The 22,805-nt window shown below is 40.4% G+C and overlaps 2 protein-coding genes across 19 annotated transcripts in view; both read left to right on the top strand.

The window, feature by feature from the left end:
• Positions 1 to 5,115, top strand: part of LOC111869888 (zinc finger protein 239) — a 91,948-nt gene extending 86,833 nt beyond the window's left edge. For 11 of the 16 annotated variants that reach the window (XM_023861749.2, XM_023861745.2, XM_023861744.2 and 8 more), the window contains one exon: positions 4,032 to 5,112. In XM_023861749.2, the coding sequence (XP_023717517.1) occupies positions 4,032 to 4,841 (810 nt within the window). In that variant the 3' untranslated portion in view covers positions 4,842 to 5,112. Of the gene's footprint in view, positions 1 to 778; positions 1,806 to 4,031 lie in introns of those variants that run through there. The other 5 variants (XM_023861737.2, XM_033753585.1, XM_033753584.1 and 2 more) reach the window with 4 other exon arrangements.
• Positions 5,116 to 10,084: 4,969 nt separating this feature from the next.
• LOC111869902 (macro domain-containing protein CT2219) overlaps positions 10,085 to 22,805 on the top strand; it is a 28,922-nt gene continuing 16,201 nt past the window's right edge. Inside the window, exons 1-4 of one of the 3 annotated variants that reach the window (XM_023861770.2) lie at positions 10,085 to 10,286; positions 10,592 to 10,766; positions 16,876 to 16,992; positions 21,839 to 21,994. In XM_023861770.2, the coding sequence (XP_023717538.1) occupies positions 10,272 to 10,286; positions 10,592 to 10,766; positions 16,876 to 16,992; positions 21,839 to 21,994 (463 nt within the window). In that variant the 5' untranslated portion in view covers positions 10,085 to 10,271. The other 2 variants (XM_023861771.2, XM_023861772.2) reach the window with 2 other exon arrangements.

Here is a 22,805-nt window from a genome sequence, read left to right as displayed (position 1 = left end):
AGATTGGCAAGTGAAATCACAAATCTCACTTGACCAGACCCGGGATCGAATCCGGGCCACCACAGTGGGAAGCCAGCGACTAACCGCATGAGCTATAGTGCGGCAGTAAATTAACCATAGATGAATGAATTATAATTGTCCTCTGCATTGCATACCCACTAGAAGGCAAATTAATGTTTGGACAGTATCCACCATCCTGTCTTTATCAAAAAACACTGTCATGTTTATATTTCAAAACAATGTTTTGGAGAATGGAGTTTGTCTCCTTCTTCAGGTAAAATCTACTCAGTTGGTCCCAATTGGTAGAGCTAGCCCCTATGGTACTAATGTACCATCTTCATTAACTTTTAGACCTTATTTAAATTAATGTTTCACATACAAAGGTTACACTTTTTTGTCATGTCCATGTACCTTTTTCTCGCTTGAATCGACATTGGGATGTTCTGCAAGAAAGCATTACATCAGAAATCAAGCAAGTCAGTGTAGTGGTGATGCTGTAGACTAGTATTTAATATGTACCCATTTTGAATCCTGGCTGGGATATAGGCTGTCATCTGTCCTCACTGAGATTTTTTGTGGTTGTGCTTGTTCACTAGAGTCAAATGCTAGGAGAGTATCACAGTTAAGCCATAACTGCTTCCTTCTGAATCCTTTCCAGTTCGTCATTCATCAAGTCATCCTACTTTTTGATGCTATCTGGTGTAAATATGATGGGAAGTCATAATATTTTAATTATCACCATGAGAAAATCGTAATTCCAAAATATCGTTCTATATAGGAAAGCTTGCCGAACAGTCAGATTTTCCCACGCCAAGTGGACAGAGGGGGCCACCGGAAGGGGCAGAAGCAAAATGGCGACATCGGTTGAGAAAGTGGAGGCTCGCACTGTGATACGGTTCCTGCATTTGCAAGGGAAGTCTGCCAGGGAGACCCACGACCAGATGACCGCTGTGCATCAGGAAGGTGTACCATCATATGACACAGTGGTCAGGTGGAAGAGGCGCTTTCATTGTGGACAGACAAACCTCGAAGTTGAACCCTGAAGTGGAAGACCGTCTTTCACTGAGGAACCGGGAATTGTGACATAGGTGGAAGCTTTGATCCTATCTCATAGGCGCATAACTATCGAAGCTATTGCTCATGAGGTCTGCATTAGCCGTGGGTCGGTTTTCAGCATCATCCATGATGAGTTACTCATGACAAAGGTAGCTGCGTGTTGGGTGCCATGATTGTTGACATCAGTTCAAAAACAGAAATAGATGGATGTGGCAAAGAAACTTTTGCAGTTGTGTTAAGGTGAAAAGGTGGAATTTTTCAATGCCTGATCACAATGGATGAATGTTGGGTCTATCATTATGACCCTGGAACAAAGGAAATGAGCAAGCAGTGGAAACATGCAGACTCTCGTCCACCAAAGAAGGCCAAATCCCAGCTGTTGTCAGGAAGGAAAGGTAATGTTGAGTGTGTTCTGGGATTGGCAGGGTGTCATCCTGACCGACTATGTGCAAAAGGGTATGAGTACTAGCAGAATCTTCTGAGAAAATTATGGAGGAAATCAAGAAAAAGTGACATGGAATGCTGGGAAAAGATGTATGACATTTTTACGACATCGCAGTGGATCATGCTGCTCATGCTATGACACTTGCTGCCAATTTGGGATATGAAATTCTCCCTCATCCACCATATTCACCAGACCTGACACCAAGCGACTTCTTCCTCTTTCCACGGCTAAAGAAGCCACTTCATGGTATGCGATTCCAAGATGATGATGACATCATTTCTGCAGTGGAGGACTTCCTAACCAGTCAAAATGAGACCTTCTATGATCAAGGTATCCAGCAGCTAATGCATTGTTGGGGAAAATGTGTGGCCTTGCAGGGGGCATATGTAGAGAAGGGCTAACTCACATACAGTTTCTTGCGCCTGTGTCTCTGTTTCTTCTGGGTGATGATTAAAATTCTATGACTTCCCCATGAATTGGCCTCACCATAAATTAAAACACAAAAAAATACACTGGAGTGTGAATAATATTTTAATTCTATGCTAAAAAAGGTAAAGCTATCCCTGTAACAGGCTGTGGAGGCCCATATGGTGGTGAGACTCCTAGGCTCACATTTTCTAGACAGTTGGCTCACAGATGGTGGTGAGGTTGTCTGCCTTACACACCAGCTGCCATTTACCCCCAGGAAGATTGTTGGTGCTAAATTCTATTAGAGGCTGAGTTGACCCCAAGGCCATAGTGTAGCTCTAAGGGTTAGGTCAATTGAAAAATCCAGTGCTTCTATCAAGAATCAAACCCTCTGTAGTCATCAAATAATTTAGTTCTTAATGGATTGTAGCAAGGGAAATGACAGCTAGACCCATCTGTTTTGGTGTTCAAAATAGAACTGACTTGGTCATAGTGTGTATCAGTGTGTAACAAGCAGTTGAGAAAGAACTAGAACAAACTCTGCCACACAGAAATAGTAGAGCACTTAATGGCACAGAAAAGGTTTACCTTTGAGGGAAGAACCTCCAATAGAAGTTGGATAGGAGGTTAGGTGGCCAAAGATCCAAGTAAAGGTAAAGCTCTCCCTGTAACAGGCTGTGGAGGCCCACAGGGTTGTGAGATGTTGAGGCTCCCACATCTTCTAGACAGTCAGCTCATAGATGGCAGTGAGGTTGTCAGCCTCGTGCATTGGCCACCCTTTCCCCCCCATACCAGGAAGATTCCTGGTAATCATTTCTGTTAGAGGCTGAGTCAACCCCAGGGCCATAGTGTGGCTGGAAGGATTAGGTCATTTGAAAAATCCACCTCATTGGGAATGGGACTCGTGAGCTTCCGGCTTGTAGCATAGAGCCTCAGCTAACTATGCTACTGCATGCCCCACCAAAGAGCCAGTCTACAGATAGTGGCTAAACAGAATGAAACCCCAGTCCTCAATTAGATACATTTTCTCTACATGTTTGCTGTAATATGTAGCAGCAAGATTAGTGTCTATTTTGTATTAGATCTTGGACTGATTTTCAGAAATTTGTCACAAAATAGATGTTATGAGGGGGTGAAAGGATGGTAAATGGCTCTGGTGGGGTGCACCGGTGCCAGTATGTGCAAACCATTAAGTACCAGAACCCCTGGCCAACACATTGTGGGGTGAGGGCACAGATGTGGCCGATGGAGCAGGATGAAAGGTGTTTGGCACCTTCAAAGAGGACTCTCTGGCTAAGGGAAGGGAAACCTCTACAGAAAACCCCAGGGAAGGGGGTGGGGGGCTCTTTAGATGTGGTGACCCCACAAAATTATCAAAGCTACGAAGATATATTTCACTAGCAGCAATAGCTGGTTGGCAAGTTTTGTTCTCCTTTAGTCCAGTATTTGCTTGAAATCACTGACTGAAAGAATGGAAAACCTTGTTCAAGGTAGAAAGTCTTCATGCTGAGTTTCTGAACATGGGACAACCTGAATACAGGGTAGGAATACCAATCTGTTGGCCATAATTTTTGGTGTAACCTTATGTAGTCAGAATAGTATGGATATGATGTGCAGCTATTCAGTTCCAGCAAGGCCTGAAAACAAGTGACGTGATATAGTGTAGCACTATTTTCTTCATTGGTACCCGCGCTTGTTTTATTGGAAAAATAGTGTCACTACCCTCAGAAAAATTAGGCATCAGAATGCTGTGAGGTGAACTGTATTTCCATGTCAGTAGCGATTCCAGTTCTCCAACGCCACGTACACTGAAAAATGCTAATGTTTTGCCATGAATGTAGCAGCAAAACATCAGTTATAGGTCACTCATTCATAGCTGTTAAGTCCAGCAAGTAACATAGTACATTCCACATAAAGTGGCTGTAGACTATGTGACAAAATCATACACTTTTTTTAGTGATATCTTGTGATTAAGCTATTAATTGCTTCATCACTTTTTGCACAGTTCACTGCAGTTCTGGCATTAACAGCCTGTATAATTTAGTGCCTTAAAGTTGTGGAGTAAACTGTCATTGTGAGAAAGGCTTAAGATTTATTCTGATATTTTTCTTTTTATCCCCAGAGTTCCTCGATTGAATATAAACTTGATGAGGAATGTTCATATTCCAGTGATGTGTCTGATAAATCATTCAGTACTCAAAATAAGCGGAGTACACAACATGTACATAGTGGGGAGCATCCATATTCCTATGACTTATGTAATACATCATTAAGGATTAAGAGTAACCTTGAGAGACATCAGCTCATGCATAATAGGCAACGTAGGTATTCCTGCAACGTGTGTAACAAATCATTTGGTAATCAGAGTTACCTTAAGATACATCAACGCATACATAGTGGGGAGCGACCATATTCCTGTGGTGTGTGTAATAAGTCTTTCAGTAATAAAAGTGACCTAAAGAGACATAACCGTGTTCATAGTGGGGAACGTCCATATTCCTGCGATGTGTGTAATAAGTCTTTTAGTAATAGGAGTGATTTGAAGAGACATGAACTTCTGCATGGCTCAGACCGTCCATATTCCTGTGACATGTGTAAGAAGTCATTCAGTAATAAGAGTGGACTGAAGAGACATCAACGCATACATAGTGGGCAGCGTCCATTTTCATGTGATGTGTGTAAAAAGTCATTCAGTGATAAGGGTAATTTGAAAATTCACTTGCGTGTACACAGTGGGGAGCGGCCTTATTCCTGTGGTGTATGTAGTAAGTCTTTCAATAATCAGAGTTACCTGAAGATACATCAACGCATACATAGTGGGGAGCATCCATATTCATGTAATATGTGTAGCAAGTCATTCAGTAATAAGAATAGTCTTAAGATCCATCAGCGTGTACATAATGTGGAGCAACCATATTCCTGTGACGTTTGAAATAAGTAATACAGTAGCAGAGCAATTTTGAAAACAGATAAATGTGTACATGGTGCAGAATACCCATATTCCTGTAATATGCATAATAAATCATTAGGTAAGAAGTGATCTGAAGAGATACAAACAAATGCATGCATAATGGGGGCATCTATATTCCTATGATGCATGTCATTCATCATTTGGAGTAATAAGAAGTCATCAGTGTATATACTGCATAGTGAGTAATACCCATATTCCTAGAATATGTGGAATAAATGTTTCCATTGTGTAAGTAGTCTACAGAGGCATTAACACATACAGCAGCCCTGTCCAACGTGGCGCCATGGCACCCTCCGTAAGTACATATAATTGAGCCGATTTTTAATATTAATTCAAATTGTAAGACAGACATTTTTGAATGTCTGAGTACTGTTAAACATTTTCACAAAATTTCCTTGAAGCATGGTACAGTATTAGATATTCCTTGAAATTTTATACCTATTTTTTTTCCCCCTTGCTAACAACACCAGTCTTAATTCTATTTTCACTAGAGAAACTGTTGTCCTCTCAAGATCAGGTAATTTTCCCTAGCGGTATTTTTACCCCCTCAAACAGCCGCAAGTCCCCACTGAATCGGCTTTCATGGATTTCAGATTTATGGTCAGGGTATCGTAAAATGTTCTATGATCGGCAGGGCAAACACATTCACCGACACAAACATGACTTTGGGACCCAGCTTACTGTAATTTCCGCAATTTCTAAACTCATCAGCAATATGAATCAGAGTTACTTTAATCCCAACAAAGCAATGCTGCAAACAATAAGAATTTATTAGAGGGTTGTACACTAATAGAAATTGATAGTAGTTATATTTCCAAGTTCACTTTCTTCAGCCAAACATTCAGTATTACTTGTTTGTGACGACCATAGTTCAGTTATCATGTGGCTTGTGTTGTGACAAGTAGTACATTCAACAAGTTACACAGTTATCAGTGTACATATTTTAGTTATTGTACTTCAAATTATTGAGTAAATAAGCAGTACTATTTTATATAGCTATTCTTGATATGACTAAAAGACAAAGAAGTTATAGTTTTAACAGTGAATGGGAGAAGCAGGATTGTTTTATTGAATACAGAGGAAACCTGTGTGTTTACTGTGTAATGGTAGCGTGTCTGTTCCCGAAAAAAGTAATGTAGAGCGACATATTTTGACTAACCACAAAAACTTCAACAGTGAATTTCCTGTGAAATCTGAACTAAGAAAACAAAAGGTGAAAGACCTAAAATCTAAATTAACCTTGCAACAACGTGTATTTACAAAGCCTATCCAGCAAAGCAGCAATGTAACAATAGCTTCTTATAAAATCTGTCATGTATTAGCTAAAAGGAAAAAACCTTTCGGTGATGAGGAAATAGTTAAAGAAGCTATGATCAATGCCGGCGAGTCTCTGTTTGATGGTCACAAGATAAATCTGCACTTATGTCCTCCATCAAAGGACTTCAGTTGTCTCACCAAACTGTTGCTAGACGAGTTGAACAGATTTCTGATAATCTGGAATCTCAAATACATCAGGATTTGCAATTGTGTCAATATTTTTCACTCCAGCCTGATGAAAGCACTGATATATCGGATGTTGCACAATTATGTATATTTGTTAGAATGGTTTTTGGCGATTTTACGGTAAAGGAAGAATTCGTTAAACTGCTGCCACTTCATGAACATACTAGGGTAGAAGACATATTTAATGTGTTCCTCAAATTTGTGAAAGAATGTCACCACTTTCAAAACTTGTTGCTATAGCTACAGATGGGGCGCCTTCAATTACTGGTAGGAATGATGAGTTTCTTGCTCTTTGTGCTAAGGATGAATCATTTCCCAATGTTCTTTCTTATCAATGCATTATCCACCAGGAAGCTTTATGCGCAAAGGTTTTGAAGTTCGACCATGTTATGAATGTAGTAATTCGTGTGGTAAATTATATCAGATCATCTTGTACTCATCGATTGTTCAGAAATCTTTTGAATGTGTCGGAAACTGAGCATGGTGACATAATTTTCCATGCAGACATAAGGTGGCATAGTAGGGGGAAAACACTGTAACGATTTTGCTGTGTTCTGGATGAGGTCAGGGACTTTCTGAAATCATCTCCTGGCCAATATTATCAAGAACTTGATGAAATATCATGGCTACTAGGTTTAGCTTTCTTGACAGCTTGACACCTCAAAATTAAATGAGTTAAATCTTGAATTACAAGGGAAAGATCGTAACATTTCAAGCATGATAAGTGTAGTTAATTCTTTTCAAAAGAAACTAAAGCTATTGATTGCACATTTAAACAGAAATTCCCTTTCACATTTTCCGCACATGAAATCTGTCGTGGAAACCTTAAATGGCTGTGAATACGATCTTCCATCTTGAAGCCCTTGTGACCGAATTTGGTAACAGATTTAGCCAGTTTTCAACACTCGAATCATTGTCAGTGTTTATCAGTAATCCATTCGCCACTGTTGACGTTAGTGAACTTGGAGGGGAGGTGTGTGAAATCTTCGGAAAGTATAATCTTGAAGAATTAGAAATGGAAATTTTAAATTTCCAAGAAGACATATCTTTGAAATCCTCATTTGCAACTTGTAGCATTTTCTGGACCCTGGTGGACAGGAATAAATATCCCATGATTGATAGCATTGCTCTGAAAATTTATTCATGTTTTGGTTCAACGTATCTGTGTGAAGTCGCATTTTCATCTATGAGCATCATAAAAGTTTAGTACCAATCCTGCCTAACAGACTCACACTTAGATGATGCACTAAGAGCAGCCTGTTCCAGCTACACGCCAGAATTTCGACAACTTGCACCTAACATGCAGTGACAAATTTCACACTAATTATGTAAGATTGTAAGTAAATATAATTATATTAAAAGATTTAGTCAGTATTAAATTTCTAATTATTTTAGTATTATTATTATTGGTAGTAGTATTAAGAAGTAGTAGTAGTAGTAGTAGTAGTAGTAGTAGTGTGGTGGCGCCTGCACCTCGATAGGCATCAGTGAATCGTGCTCGAGTACATAAGAACGTTGGACAGCACTAACATACAGAGTAGGGCACATTTCTAGTATTTCCATATATTTTGGTGTTGGTCATGTGTATCTGGTGTCTGCAAGAATATTTTGAAGAAATGGGATGATACAACACTTCTATATGTGTAGTATAACAGATTAATTCATACAGGTATGTAAAAAGAACTGTGGCTTTAGTCTGCAAGTGAACTATACAGACTGAGCGACCACTGCTTGTTGGCCAACTTGAGCAGATAGAGAATGTTGCAAGGTCAGTGCAATGAATCATACAGGGATGTAAAGGAATATTATAGTTTTTTAATGTATTACCTCTTTCACCATCTCTCTTCTTATCATTTTTTTTAAGAGTAAGTGTCTGAGCCATGTCTTGCAGTTATTTTACCTTGTGTTTGATTTTGCTTCCATTTGTTCACTTTACTGACTGTTCCTCCTCAATGAGGGAGAAGCTGCCCCTCATCCTGTAAGTGTAACTGCAATTGTAAAATTCTCATTTTTCCCAAGTGTTTTCTTCCCATCAGGTGTACTGCATTTCTTGCACGAATGCTAGGTATCATATAAATCCTTCCATGGTTAATCACCTAAGTGTGGGCCATATAAACCCCACTTAGCAGTCTGGCAGAATTTAAAGCGACAGTTTAAAATTGTATTTTGCTGGGATAGCTTAATGTGTATAGTGATGGGCTATGGGATGGACAGCCATGGTTTGATTCCCGGCAGGAGCAAGAAATTTTTATTTTACAGTGCCCAGAACGACTCTGGGCCAGCACAGCTTTATACCTAAAGGGTACCGAGGGCCCTTTCGCAAGGGTAGTACGGCCAGGGTGTAAAAGTGACCACACCATCTAGTGCCAAGGTCAAGAATGGTGTAGGTGTACCATTACCTGACACGTCGTATGCCATGGTGCCTAATTAAGTACAGGGACAACTTAAACCTTTTTCCCGATTCTCTAAATGGCAGAATATTATTTAGACAAAAATTCTGTAAAATTGAAAATCCCAATTAGAGAAGGTTATCGCGGGACCGCTGAGGAAAGGGGTGCTCTGTGACCAGTGTGACAGGTCATTTCGACCATTTCGATTGTTGGGTGTCTGCTCGGTAGGGTTGGTAGTATGTGTACAAATAATGCCGCCTATTGCTCATAGATGGTGGTATAATGGCCTTCGTGAACTTCGTGAAGGCGACTGTCTCTCAGATTGCCTCGGCTAACTATAACGTGGCAGCTCTTCGAAGCTTAAGTGAACATAAATCTAGGCAAAGTTTGCTGTCGAAGGGCTACCAACCTCTCGCAGAACCTCAAAGTTGGCCGGGATTTTCTGTGTTGGCTTCACCACACCTGCCCTATCACTGCTGTGGAAAACGCTTCGTCTCGCTCCTCTGGCACGACCTGTCTGACTGTAAGATGACAGTGCCAGGACTGTACGCACCTGCCGACATAGTCCCCAGCTTCTTTGACACGCACACCACCTCAGTAATAGGTAAACAACTAACTCGATGGATCTGAGCCCATCTTTAGAAGCTGCCAATCAAGCTACTCAATTTCTCATCGTTTTAAGGAAACCGAAGGTTCTTTACGGTGTTCACAAGAGCGCTTCACTGGCCCCAATCCTGAACAAAATGAATCCAGGCCATACCACCCTGTCCTAGTCATCTGAGATATAAGTTAATATTGAGGAGCCGGAATAACGTCGGTAGAGCGACGATACGGGCTGGACGACTGAAGGATCGGAGTTCGAGTCCCGGTATGGATCAAGAATTTTCTCTTCTCCACGTCGTTCAGGCCAGGTCTCGGGTCCACCCAGCCTCCTATCCAGTGGGTACCGGGGCACTTTACCCAGAGATAAAGCAGTAGAGGCGTGAAGCTGACCACTCACCTCCAGTTTGTGCCGAGATCAAGAAGCTGTGGTTCTATGCAACCACTCACCCATACATATTCATCGCGTACTGCTAAAGTAGTTAAGTACAGGGACAATTTTACCTTTTAATATTATCCTCCAACCAACGTCTAGGTCTAGGTCTTTCTAGAGGTCTCTTTTCTTCTTGCTTTCTTACTAGAACTTTACGTGCCATTCCCTCTTCGTCCCATGCGTATGCAGCGTGTCTTCAAAAACGCTCAGTAAATTCTGAGCTGTTGGTAGGCATGAACAAAACATCGAAGTTACTATGTGGTCCATGCTCGATTGGTTATTTCAAATAAGTGGATTAGTACCGGTCGTAGAACGTTGTAGAGGTTAGGATTGACGGTAGCGGAAGAAGTGCGTGCTATGTAATTCGTTATAAGGACGAGCACAAAGTTATATTCCTAGTGTATGCCATTGAAGTAGGTTTTAACTTAAGAATTATAACATATACTTAATCAACAAGGAATAAAAATGAAGTCATTGCTGGTAGGAGAGTGAGCTATTGAGTGCATGTCATTATGTAATCATGTTCTGTAGCTTGTATTTAAAGTACCCCCTAATTGTGGTATTTGAAGGCGACACTGGTAAATTAGTCACGTTCTTTTAAAGTTTTGCTTTTGTTTTAATCGGTTTGTTTTGTTAGGCCGTTGACATATTATCCAGTATGAAAGGTTAAAATACCCGAGTTGTTAATTTGAACGTGTGCAAATATTAAGAGCTCCGCAATTTACAAACACCTTTGTGTTTCCATAGTTTTGACAAATGGAAGGTGATGGTCAGTTTCCTTGCAGGCATCGGTGTACAGCCATGCAAGACTTCCTGCTCGTCAACATATTCACTTTGAGGTTATTGCAAACGGTTTGTCATGTACAAAGAATTTTTCATCTATGTACACTGGTAATTGTCAGTTCTCAACTATGGGCAAAAGTGGGTCTTCGTCTCAAGATGCTATACAAAAAGAGAAGGGTAAGAGCTGTATTTCAATATTAAATTCGAAATGCTTTATCAAAATTACGTTTAATGAAAGAACAGTAGAATTCGGTCTGCACTGGTCAAACAACCAAATTGTAGGTATATTCCACGGTTCCCAATAAGCAGGATGTGAAACAAGCCAGAGTATAATATATAGCATTCATAAGTATTCCCATAAATATGCTGCAGTCATTTTAAGCCTTCCTGCAAATTATTGCACCACTCAGGCAAAAGAGCTGAACACTCCTGCCGTCAAGTTGGGCTGTAGAGACTCAAACTGCTAGGAGAACTGACAAACCAATAGCCTAACAGGACTGCCTGACTTGAAACCCTGAGAGACCACATTATGCAATAGACACTCACTTGGGGGCTGCATTTTAATAGTATGTTTTTTTTTAGAATGAATATACAGATATTTCCTCTGCAGGTCAGCAGAGTGTAAACCATTCAATCACACTTATGCCGTTCTTTTCTAAGTTATTTATTAGGTGTCGTGTGAAATTATATGACCAAGTAGGTTATTATAGTAGAATGCTGTAGACTTTTATTCATGAGGGGCTGAGTTTGAATTGCAGCTGGGACTGGGGCTATCATGACTGAGATTTTTGTTATGATTTTATTCAGTCCTTGCAGGAAAATACAAGAATAGTAATGCCATTAGGCCCTGATCCCATACTTCCAGATGTTCTAAAATTTATTTACCCCTTAGCTACTAACACACTACCATGAAGTACCTCAGAAAAAGCAGGCACTATAGGAACAAAAATGCATGAAACTGCTCTCTTAAGAAACTGGTTGGTTATAGTGGGTGTAGAAAGTTCTGGAATTCTAGAATGCAACAAAAAAGTTCACTAACATTGCTGCTATGTTTTAATGTTTATGATTTTTTGGAATTGTGGTTCTTGGAAAGCATACCAGTCACAAAAGTAGCTATTTCTCCCAGAGCTTCCATATCTAACCTGAGAACTATTCAATTTTACAATTGACTGTGCCATAGCTGAGGAGGTTAGTAGCTGGCTTCTCACCATGGTGGCCTTTGTTTTGATTCTAGGTTATGTCATGTGGGATTTATGTTAGACAAAGTGGCACTGGAGCAGATTTATCTGAGCACATCGGTTTCCCATGTCACTTCTCATTCCATCTACTGCTCCATATTCATTAATCATCTTATCACCAACACCATCTAGTCTCAGAATTGGCAAGAAAGAAGTTCATAATTCTAGTGCAGTGCTCTTTGTGCATGAATTTAGTATAGATTATTCTCAAGTGACAGGTTTTGTGACCTATGTACATGCGACATTAATGTCTATTTTAAATTTGATTTTTCCTTCAGTATATTATGCCTGCCCTGCAAATGTATAAAGGAAAAAGGCAGAAATTAAATGCACACAAATAAAAGGCAAGGGCCACAGCAAGGTGTCAGAAAATACTGATCCACCTTTTGGAAACCAAAATATTTATCTGCCTAGCAGATTTTCAAAATTTATGTGGTTGCTGCATGTGTATAGAACATGCATAACTGTATATGGAATCAGACTTCTAATTACAGTGTGTTAATCACTCTCCTACTCCTCCTCTTAATGCGGGCACTACAGAGTGTGATGAACCATGGGGTCTTGTACAGTTGCTCATCATCAGTTCTTGCTGTCTGGCTGCAATTATTAAAAGGTTATTAAAAATTAAGGCTTTCTGTGGGATTGGGTTGTCAACCCCATGCTCAACCCCTAATCTACAGAACTAGGGTATCACTTTTTGTCTGGGTCATCACCTTTTTCTGTCCATCATTGGAGGTCCTACCAGTAGCTACGCTACTATTGGCATAGCTCTCAGGATCATTTGAACATGCACACTCTACCACAACATCAAAGTAGGGATACCTGCAAAGGCGTGTTAGTCATTGATAATGTAAATTCATCAATCCTATATGTGTGTGTATATTATAATCCTAATTAGGTATGTGCTCCTCTGGATTTAAAGAAAAAATAATAACAGGATTTTATACAAAATAATAATAAAAATTAAAAGTTTTTTAATTAGTGAAAATTGTCTCAAACAGCATAAGATGGGGGGCACACGGTAGTGTAGTTGGTTGAGGCACAGTGCTACAAGCTAGAAGGTAGTGGGTTTGATTCCTGATTAGATTATTATTTAAATTTACGTAATCCTTCCAGCTGTACTATAGCCCTAGGGTTACTCAGCCTCCAGCAGAAATGAGTACCAAAAATATTCCTGGGGGAGGGTAAACCGGTGTATAAGGCTGACAACCTCACCACCATCTGTGTGCCAGTTGTCTAGAAAATGTGGGAACCTCGACATCTAACGAACCTATGGGCCTCCATGGCCTATTACAGGAATAGCATTACCTAATTTTTTACAGCATAAAATGGTGTGGTGCACATACATGATAGAATTTGGATAGTTCCATTTTGAACTATTTTAGCTTATTGCAGGCAGTTAATAAAATGTCAGGAGCTGTCTTGAATGACCTCTGGCAAAACAGTTTTTTGTGCATCAACTTCCCATCCGCGAATATTCTGATGGAAAGCCAGAACATAAGTAATTATTTATATATTGCTCAGGATATACTTGTGCTAGTGAAATGGGGTAAGCATGTAATACTTGTGTTTTCATTTCCTGTCATGTGGCAAGTGTATAAAATAAAGAATTTCTATGATCTTAAGGCTTTTGTCCAATTTTATACAGTGTGAGTTCTACACTGGAATTATTAACTTTCTTTCTGAAATAGTACAATGTTGCGGATGGAGGAGACGTTCTCCAGTTTTGGACGGAAGCTGCGAATATATTGAATAAGCAGTCACGGACGGCCGACAAGGGGTGGTCCTCCAGCTGTGGGGTTCGGTGTGGGGCCAACAACTCCTCACTGTAAAAATAATTATGTTACGAAAATGAACACAAAGCCTCAGACCTGGATGGATTCCTCGGATAAACGACCTATTTTTTTTATTGCTAGTGGGGTGGGACTAAGTCCCTTGTACTGCAGCCCCTTCTGGCCTGTTGTACCAGCCCCAGATGATAGGGGAGGGTGCTTGTGGAGCAATTGGTGGAATGAAGATTGACAGTGGAAACTGAAGTACTCCGAGAAACCCCGCCCCAGCGCCACTTTGTCCACCACAAATCCCACTTGACCAGACCTGGGATCGAACCCGGGCCGCCGCAATGGGGAAGCCAGTGATTAACCGCTTGAGCAATGGCGCAGCCATATAAACGACCTAAGCTAAAGAAAATGGATATGAGATTTGGGACTTGGAATGTTTTAAGTCTGTATAGAGCAGGTTCACTCAGGGCAGAGGCAGAAGAAGAAATATTCTTTGCACCTGCCATTTCTATTTTTGAGGGGTCAGAGTGGAATGAAATTTTGTAAAGTTCCATATTTGTGATGGTTTGTCAGCCAGCCCAAGTAAATTAGAATATTCTGGTATAACAAAAGATTCATTATGTGTTTTTGGCAGTATTCTTTGTACTGGGATTTTTTATTGAAAGTTTGTTCCCCTGTTTAGAATTCAAAAACCAGTCTTCACTAAGTAAGTTATTTTCTAATGGGTTTGTAAGTGATATACTTTTTCACAAGAGACAGCATGTAAGCCCTACTCAAGCCAAATCCCCATGCCTCCAAAGTAACAAAACTGCCAATTCTCACCCAGTTTCTGCAGGCAGAACAGAACTGTGTCCTAAAGATTTACTTTTCTGCCCTTTTTTATCTTTGAGGTAACTGTGAAGTGTGAAGGGTTATATATGGACTGTTATAGTCCTTTGAAGTCCTAGAAATGGTAGTCCCCCCATACTTGGAGTTGGTCCTTAGACTCACTGGTGTTTTTTCAGTCATAATTCTGAACCATATTTCCTTGAAAGAAAAAAAGTATCCTGATTAATAATAATAAAAATATAAAATAATACTGTTTGAAAGGTTTTCCCATACTGGAGTAAGTGCTTGACCTGCTCAAGGTAACTGTGTGTCATGCTCACCCACTTCCCCCAGTAGTAAACTTCAAGGGGTGAGTGAGTCATACATACAAAACAGGCTAAAAGGTGAATAAGACATAATGATTTACACTCACTTGATTAGAATGAACTAATGTGCTAAGGTGGGAACTGTGAATACTTCAAAGTTTGAATTACACGATATAAGTCACATCCCTGTAGCACTGTACCTCTCCTTGTGAGTTGAAGTGGAAGGCTCAACTGACACCTGTTTAACCTCATTCATCAACATGAATTAAGAACCCCCTATTGATCAGTAAGATTAATGCATTATTAATGAACTCTCATGACCATCTTCAAATTAGCATTTGACCAACTCACTTACCCCAGTCACACTCCTGCTCTCCTCCACCTCAACTTTAAGATTGTATGCACATTTTCTGTCCTGCCCCCTCCCCCAAGCCTGAGAAGAGTAGTGGTGGTACCCATGGAAGTGGAACCGGGGTAGCATATTCAGTGTAGCGACTGACTATGGGCTGGACGACGGGGAGATCAGAGTTTGAGTCCCAGTAGGGTCAAGAATTTTCTTTTCTCCACATCATTCAGACTCGCTGTGGGCTCCACCCAGCCCCTTATCCAATGGGTATGGGGGGCTTGTTCCCCTGGGTAAAGTGACTGGGGCATGAAGCTGACCACTCACCTCCAGTTTGTGCCGAGGTCAAGAGAATGTGGATCTATACAGCCAGTCCCATATACGCCTTCATGGTGTAGTGCTTAATTACGTAGGGAAGTAAAAAATTATCTGCACTCTTGTTTTTCCAATTTATATGCACAAAAGTACAGGTTGAACAAGTACGTCATTTTTCCACATAGTGTCCTTTCTTTTCGATGCACTTGGTCCAGCGGTCCACAAGCCTGCGTGTTCCTCCAAGAAGGTTTTCAGTTGGTTGCGCAGCCATTTATGCACCACTTCCCTCACTTCTCTGTCCATAGAAAATTGACTACCTCGTAAAGCATCTTTGAGCAGTCCAAAGAGATGATAGTCGGAAGGGGTGAGATCTGGGCTGTAGGCAGGGTGTCCCAGCACCTCGAAACCCAAATGGTTAATGGTTTCAATGGTCTGGCCGGCCATGTGTGGGCAATGCATTGTCATGCAACAACAACAACAACAACAACAACAACAACACTTTCTTCGACAGTAGACCTCGGCGTTTGGTGCAAATTACTGGCTTCACATTGTTGGGCAGCAAATCACTGTATCTTGCACTGTTGATCGTACACCCTTTTTCCAGGTAGTCTTCCAGTATGGGCCCCTTTGAGTCCCAAAAAACCTTTCCCGCGGAAGATTGAAGTCTTGAATTTCTTCTTTGTTGGCGATCCTTGGTGTTTCCACGCCATACTCAGACTTTTGGATTCTGGCTCATAGTGATGGACCCATGTTTCATCTCCTATGACTATTCTGCTCAAAAATTCTTTGCTTTCATCGTTGTAGCAGTTGAGCATTGGCAGATCTCAAGACACTTGTGCTTGTGCTCTGCAGTAAGCTGTCTTGGCACCCATCTTCCACAGACTTTAATGAAGCCAAGCTTGTGGATGATTTGATAGGCAGAACCATGACTAATCTTCAGCGCACACGCTATCTAATCAGTGGTAACTCGCCGGTTCGCCAGTACCATCTCTCAAGCTTGCTGAATCTTCTTGTCAGTGGTGGAGGTTGTCAGGCATCCTGCTCCCTCTTTGTCCATCATGCTTGTCCGGCCACTTTTAAACTTCTCGATCCACTCATACACACTTCTATGTGGTAGAGCACTGTCCCCGTATTGTGTTGAAAGCCTCTGATGAATTTCAGCGCCTGACACACCTTCCAACCAGAGAAATCGGATCACTGTTCTTTGTTCCTCCTTGGTGCACACTGCTAGTGGAGCGGCAATGTTTTCACTGTCACAGCATCAAGAAAAATGACACAATAAAGGTTAAACTTCAATCACATGACCACAGTAGTACCAACTGTAAGCATGCATGCGCAGAAGGCAGTGTGACAAACTTAAAGATGTGTTATGGCGAGAGTGCGGATAATTTCTGACTTTCCATTGTAGTTAAGCAAGGGACAACTTTACCTTTACCCATGGAAGTGTACTGTATTTGTATTTGTGTTTTATTTCAGAGAAACCTCTGAGAATGACGTTGGAACAGAGTAACAGAGATTCCACCATCACTTATGATAAAATTGATACATGGCAAGACTATTTTTTGAAGGCTAAGGAGCGCCTGAGAAAACAATGTAAGTTATTCATTTATAGATTGGGTAACGAAGTACTCAAAATTATTATCTTTGTTAAAAATGATGTGTCACTGCTGTAGAGAAATAGAACAGGAAAAGTATTCACTAACCATGATTCTGATACTTTCATGCCTTCTTGTCATTATTTCATCCACCACCAGAACACAAAAAGAAAAGCAGAAAAAATTCCACCACTAGAGACACAAAACTAAACAGTGAGAAACAAGAAGACAAGATTGCAACCAAAAAGAACTCTACATCCTACAACAGCAAAAAACAAATAAGATCTAAAAGTTTGTGATGATGGTAAATTGTTACAATTATTATTTTGCTGGACATTATCCATCATCTTGTCTATTCTAAAAACAGTCTAGTTTCTATTAAAAAACACAACGTTTCGAGAACTGTAATCTGTCCCCGTCTTCAGGTAAAACTTACTCAGTTGTGTCCAATAGACAGAGCTAGCCCCTATCTCCGGACAACTATGCATATGCATGCTCTGTCTATTGGACACAACTGAGTAAGTTTTACCTGAAGACGGGGACAGATTACAGTTCTCGAAACGTTGTGTTTTTTAATAGAAACTAGACTGTTTTTTAGAATAGACAAGATGATGGATAATGTCCAGCAAAATAATAATTGTAGCAAAAAACAAGATGACAGGCTGCACCACAGCATAATAACTACACACAAGCCAGCTGAGAAAAACCACATCTGCATCTAAAAACACGAAAATAACCTAAAATAAAATAACATTTTAACAAGGATGTATGTGCTAGCATTATGCACCAATATGTCAGACATGCAACACCGGCTGATGTAAGGGGTGAACAATGCAGCCAGCAGGGTATGAGCATACCAGATAATGGCTGAAAGGCCAAAACATATAGTAGATAATTTATAGTACATCTGTACAAAAGCTGTGCTGACAGAAGTAAATACAGTTGGAAGAATGCAACACAAAATCACACTGTGATTCTTAAATGGGGGTTTAGTTATATAAGATGCATTATGATTCTTTTGGGCCATTTTTGAGGGGAAAGAAATGGGAAACATGCCACTAGCCTGTAAAGATTATGGTTTCTCTTCAGCATTACCTCAGTAAGTCTTTGAATGGCTACCATTAAGTGAGTTTAACATTTTGGTCCCGTTGGTTATAAGTGCCCTGCTTCTGCAGTTAACACTGTCATGTTACTTTCTCTATTAAAATTGCACTTGAGAGTTACACGTTGAAGCAAATGTTTCTGTATGATACAGGAACACCTCATTTTAGTGCTCTTCATAGATGTTGCATTTTATACAAATCAAAGATTTGTGGCAACCCCACATCAAGCAAGTCTATTGGTGCCATTTTTCCAACAGCGTGTGCTCACTTCGTGTCACTGTGTCACATTTTGGTAATTCTCAACAATATTTCAAACGTGTTCATCATTATTATACCTATTATGGTGATCTGTGATTTTTAATATTACTGTCGTATCCTTCGTGGATGACTTTGAGGGGTTCAAGACTTTAGTGGAGGAAGTAACTGCAGATGTGATGGAAACAGCAAGATAAATAGAATTAGAAATGGAGCCTGAAGATGTGACTGGATTGTTGCAACCTGATGATAAAACTTGAACGGATGAGGAGTTGTTTCTTATGGACAAGCAAAGAAAGTGGTTTCTTGAGATGGAAGCTACCCTGGTGAAAATGCTCTGATCCCTGTTGCAGAGGCAACAAAGGATTAAGAATATTACATAAACTTAGTTGATAAAGCAGCGGAAGTGTTTGAGAGGATTGACTCCAGTTTTGAAAGAAGTTCTGTTGTGGGTAAAATGTTATCAAACAGCATCACATACTACCGAGAAATCTTTCATGAAAAGGAGAGTTGATTCGGCAAACTTCACTGTTGTCTTATTTTAACACTTCACGGACCGGCGATTTAAATATTTAAATCACCCTTGGGACCGGCATTTTTAAACATACTACACTAACTTGTGCACTGTTCACTTTAAAAATTAATATAAAATCTCCTAANGATGGGCCCGGTCGTACTAAGTCTTTGTGTGACCCTGGTTCTGCCGCCACCATCTGGACTGTAGCCCAGGCCTTTGCCACATTCATCAGAAATGCTTTGTATTTCAATTTTGAATCAGGGTTTAGATTTTTTTAGATTTTTTGCTGTCCCCGCAATGTTACTACGTGCAATGTTATTACCCGCATTATCGTCAGAGCTACTGTCTGTGGCCACAATTCTTTGTTGTCCCCCATCACTGTCACTGTCTGAATGACAATCCATTACTACACGTCTCACAGGCAGGTCAGCTAGGTCATCAGAGGAGAATTTGTCCTTGATCCATTCTCCCCACTAGCTACTGGCTGATACACACAGCTTGAAGAATGCAAAGCATTTTCCTTTATAGTTGGTTAAGTAAACAGTGAGGTCAAGTTACTGACTGCTAACTAAACATTCCAGAGTCTTATCACGCATCTGCAGGCGGTTGTGTGCAGTGTAGGTGGCGCCAGAGCAATGTATAGTGTGTTGCAACTTATCGTGTTCTAAAAACGTATTAATACGCAACCGGTCTGCCACGTTTAAAAGTGAAAAACGCATTAATGCATGCGCGGTCCGCAAAGTGTTAAGAAATTAACACAGCCAACCCAACCTTCAGCAACCACCACCCTGATCAGTCAGCAACCATCAACATCAACACAAGACCCTCCATCAGCAAAAACATTACGACTCACTGAAAGCTCAGATGATGATTAGCGTTTTTAGCAATAAAGTATTTTTTAATTAAGGTATGTACATAGTTCTTTAGACGTAGTGCTATTGCACAGTTATTAGATTACAGTATAGTGTAAACATGACTTTTATATGCTCTTGGAAACTAAAAAATTCAGGTGACTCGCTTTATTGCGGTGATCTGGGATCGAACCTGCAGTATCTTCAAGGTATGCCTGTACCTATATGAAAATCAAGGTAAGGATTCCGGCATGAATTTCAGGATGTTACAGTTAAAAAGAGAAGAGTATTTGACAGTAAAGGTAAAGTTGTCTCTTTGCTTAACTAATTAAGCCCTACTCCATGAGGGCTTATGGGGGAGTGGATGTATAGATAGTCATACAGACATAAGTATATTTAGATGGATAGAGTTGTTACTAGACAACAACCTGAATTTCAAATGCTAGATGCTGACTGAAGAGAAATTAGATGAAATCAGTGTAGGCTTGAATGTTAGCTTGAGACATTCCTTCAGCCCACACACAGGAGAGCAGGGTTTAAAGTTGCAGGTTTCAGTTTCATATTTATTCTAGTTCCTAAAAGAAACTTCAGTGTGTGACTGTGAGCATTTTACATACATGCACTGAATGTATTTTCATGTGAAAAGTGACAGTAAAAGGGGGGTTGGATCAATATTGGATTTAGTAGACTCTTCTCATGACTACACTTTACAAATCATTATCACAAGGAGACTTAAGTTTCTCAGTCGTGATCTTCACTGTGCTGCTTGATAGTGGCTTCCAACAGTGGATGTTCCTGAATTGTCCCTGGCCTCGGCTACCAGCTTCTCACTTCTCACAACTGAAACTCTCAATTGACTGGTAGATTCTAAAGGGTTCTGACAATGGTTGAGGTTAGCTCTTTCTAAGGGACCCAACTGAATAGGTGTCTTCCCCCACTTACCTGACAATGGAAACAGATCCAGTTTCTGAAACATCGTGTTTTCTATTTTCTAGAACACGGATGATGAAAAGAAGTCCAAAAACCCAGTAATTCTAAGTCTCAGCTGACTGTCTGCCTGCAGACTCTCTCTCAACTCACTCAACTGTCTACTTGGACTCTTCTTGGGCTCACTGTTAATGAGAGCTGGTCCTCATTATATAGCCTTGGCAAGGACCGCACAGAAAACACTGTTTCCAGTAGCTTTTCTTTCGTTGTGTGCTTGCCTGTTGTGGCCATCATGTGGCGGCTACTGAGCCATTGCATAGCAACGTCCGTGTTTGCAATGGCACTCTGCTGGCTTCACAGTTCCAGCTTTCAGCAGACATGCAGCAGTATGAATTACAATAGGGACTCTTTCTGTCATCTGATATGGTCTTTTTGGGTTTGTTTTTGTGATTTAAATTGACACAAAAAGCTCATCTCTCTCAAGCTGGCCTGAATGAACAGTTTACAGCAGTACAGTACCATTAGAGAACATCTCCCAAAACACAGGACAGTGGACAGAATTACTTGCATAATCATTAACAGGTTCTTTGCAGGTGTACAGTATATTTATAAGCACTCAAAATATGTTTATTACCAAATTCATGTACCAAATAAGTAACTGTACTCATAAATTCCACAGACTTAGTTTACCATTTGTACGTCTGAATATATTCGTATAGGTTATTTCTGTATATAAATAAATATATGCACATATAAAACATTTACAATTAGACACATGAATACAGTACAAACAGAATTGGGTGCAAATTTTACTGCCAGACACATGACTGTAGTTAGTCACTCATTTCTTTGTAATATTGATGTACTGATGTGAGAGGTAAAGCCTGCCTTAAGACATCACTTAGCGTGCTTAATTCTTTATGCAGACAGCCTTATAGAAGAAAGGGGCTGTATGTCCAGCAACATCACTGGTATGGCAATTTTGGTTCCCATTGTATGTTAATAGTACAATCTAGTAACACTCCTATTATGATGTAATGGTCTACATCACTACTTAATAATGACATAGTAATATATGTGGGATACTTAATTTTTTCAACATATCAAAGTCAGTGAGACTATTGCCAACCGTTACTTTGCAGACTGCATTTTCCACAGGTTCTGAAAGTCATATTTTGTTGCTTGTTGCAGTTTCTGACATCCTTGGAAGCAAAGTACCTGAAGATTCCTATTCTGTGGATCCAACCTTGAATAAGGCAATATCACTCTGGTCAGGAAATATTACTCTTTTGGAAATAGATGCTATAGTAAATGCTGCCAATAAAAGTCTGCGCGGAGGTGGAGGAGGTAAGATACTGAACACATTATGAAGCAGATCATTAATGATCTGTATTATATAAGCTACTTCTGGCTTACTTCTCAGATTACAAAGGAATGAATGAGAATTTTGGTGGGGAAACACATCCAAAAAAGTCTGCATGGAAGCCTCAGAAGGAAATACGTGGATAACATGAAAGATGGGATTTAGGGAGACTCTGGTTATGGGGGGACAGCACAGGGCCATATTCAGTGGTAAAAAAAAGTAAAAGTAAAGCTATCCGTGTAACAGGCCGTGAAGGCCCATAGGGTTGTGAGACGAGGGTTCCACACTATCTAGACCAGTGTGGTCCAACCTTTAGTTACCCGAGGGCCAATCAAATTTTTATATAGGAAAGTGAGGGCCAGAGACATTAAAGAAAGAAAACGAATTACATATAAGTCACTAGTTTAATATACGAAGGGGGACCCAAAAATAACTGGAAACGACCTGTTGCGCGCACATGCTTTGTAGTTACGAGTTGTGCTGCTAGGTGGTGTTAGCTGGGGGTCTCCCGCGACTGTTAGTGAGCTGGCATCAGTCTGAGTTAAGTGGTTTGTCTGTGGTGCTCTGTTGTGTGCGTTCCTGTTTCAACCCTTTGGCGATTAGTGACATGGCCGACCAGAAGGAACAAAGAGTGTGCGTGAAATTTTGCTTTCTGTTAGGGAAAACTGCACTTCACTCTTCAAGTCGCGGCAAACATTCACGCGGTTTTCTCTTTGGTCATCTCCGAGCAAGCGAGGAACAAATTTTGCAGACACCCGTCTCATGTGCAAACCTTCGGTTAAAATTCGCTGGACC

Source organism: Cryptotermes secundus, unplaced genomic scaffold (genome assembly GCF_002891405.2).
Source record: "Cryptotermes secundus unplaced genomic scaffold, Csec_1.0 scaffold653, whole genome shotgun sequence".
NCBI classification, from domain to species: Eukaryota; Metazoa; Arthropoda; class Insecta; order Blattodea; family Kalotermitidae; genus Cryptotermes; species Cryptotermes secundus.
This window is presented reverse-complemented; position numbering and strand designations above follow the sequence as displayed.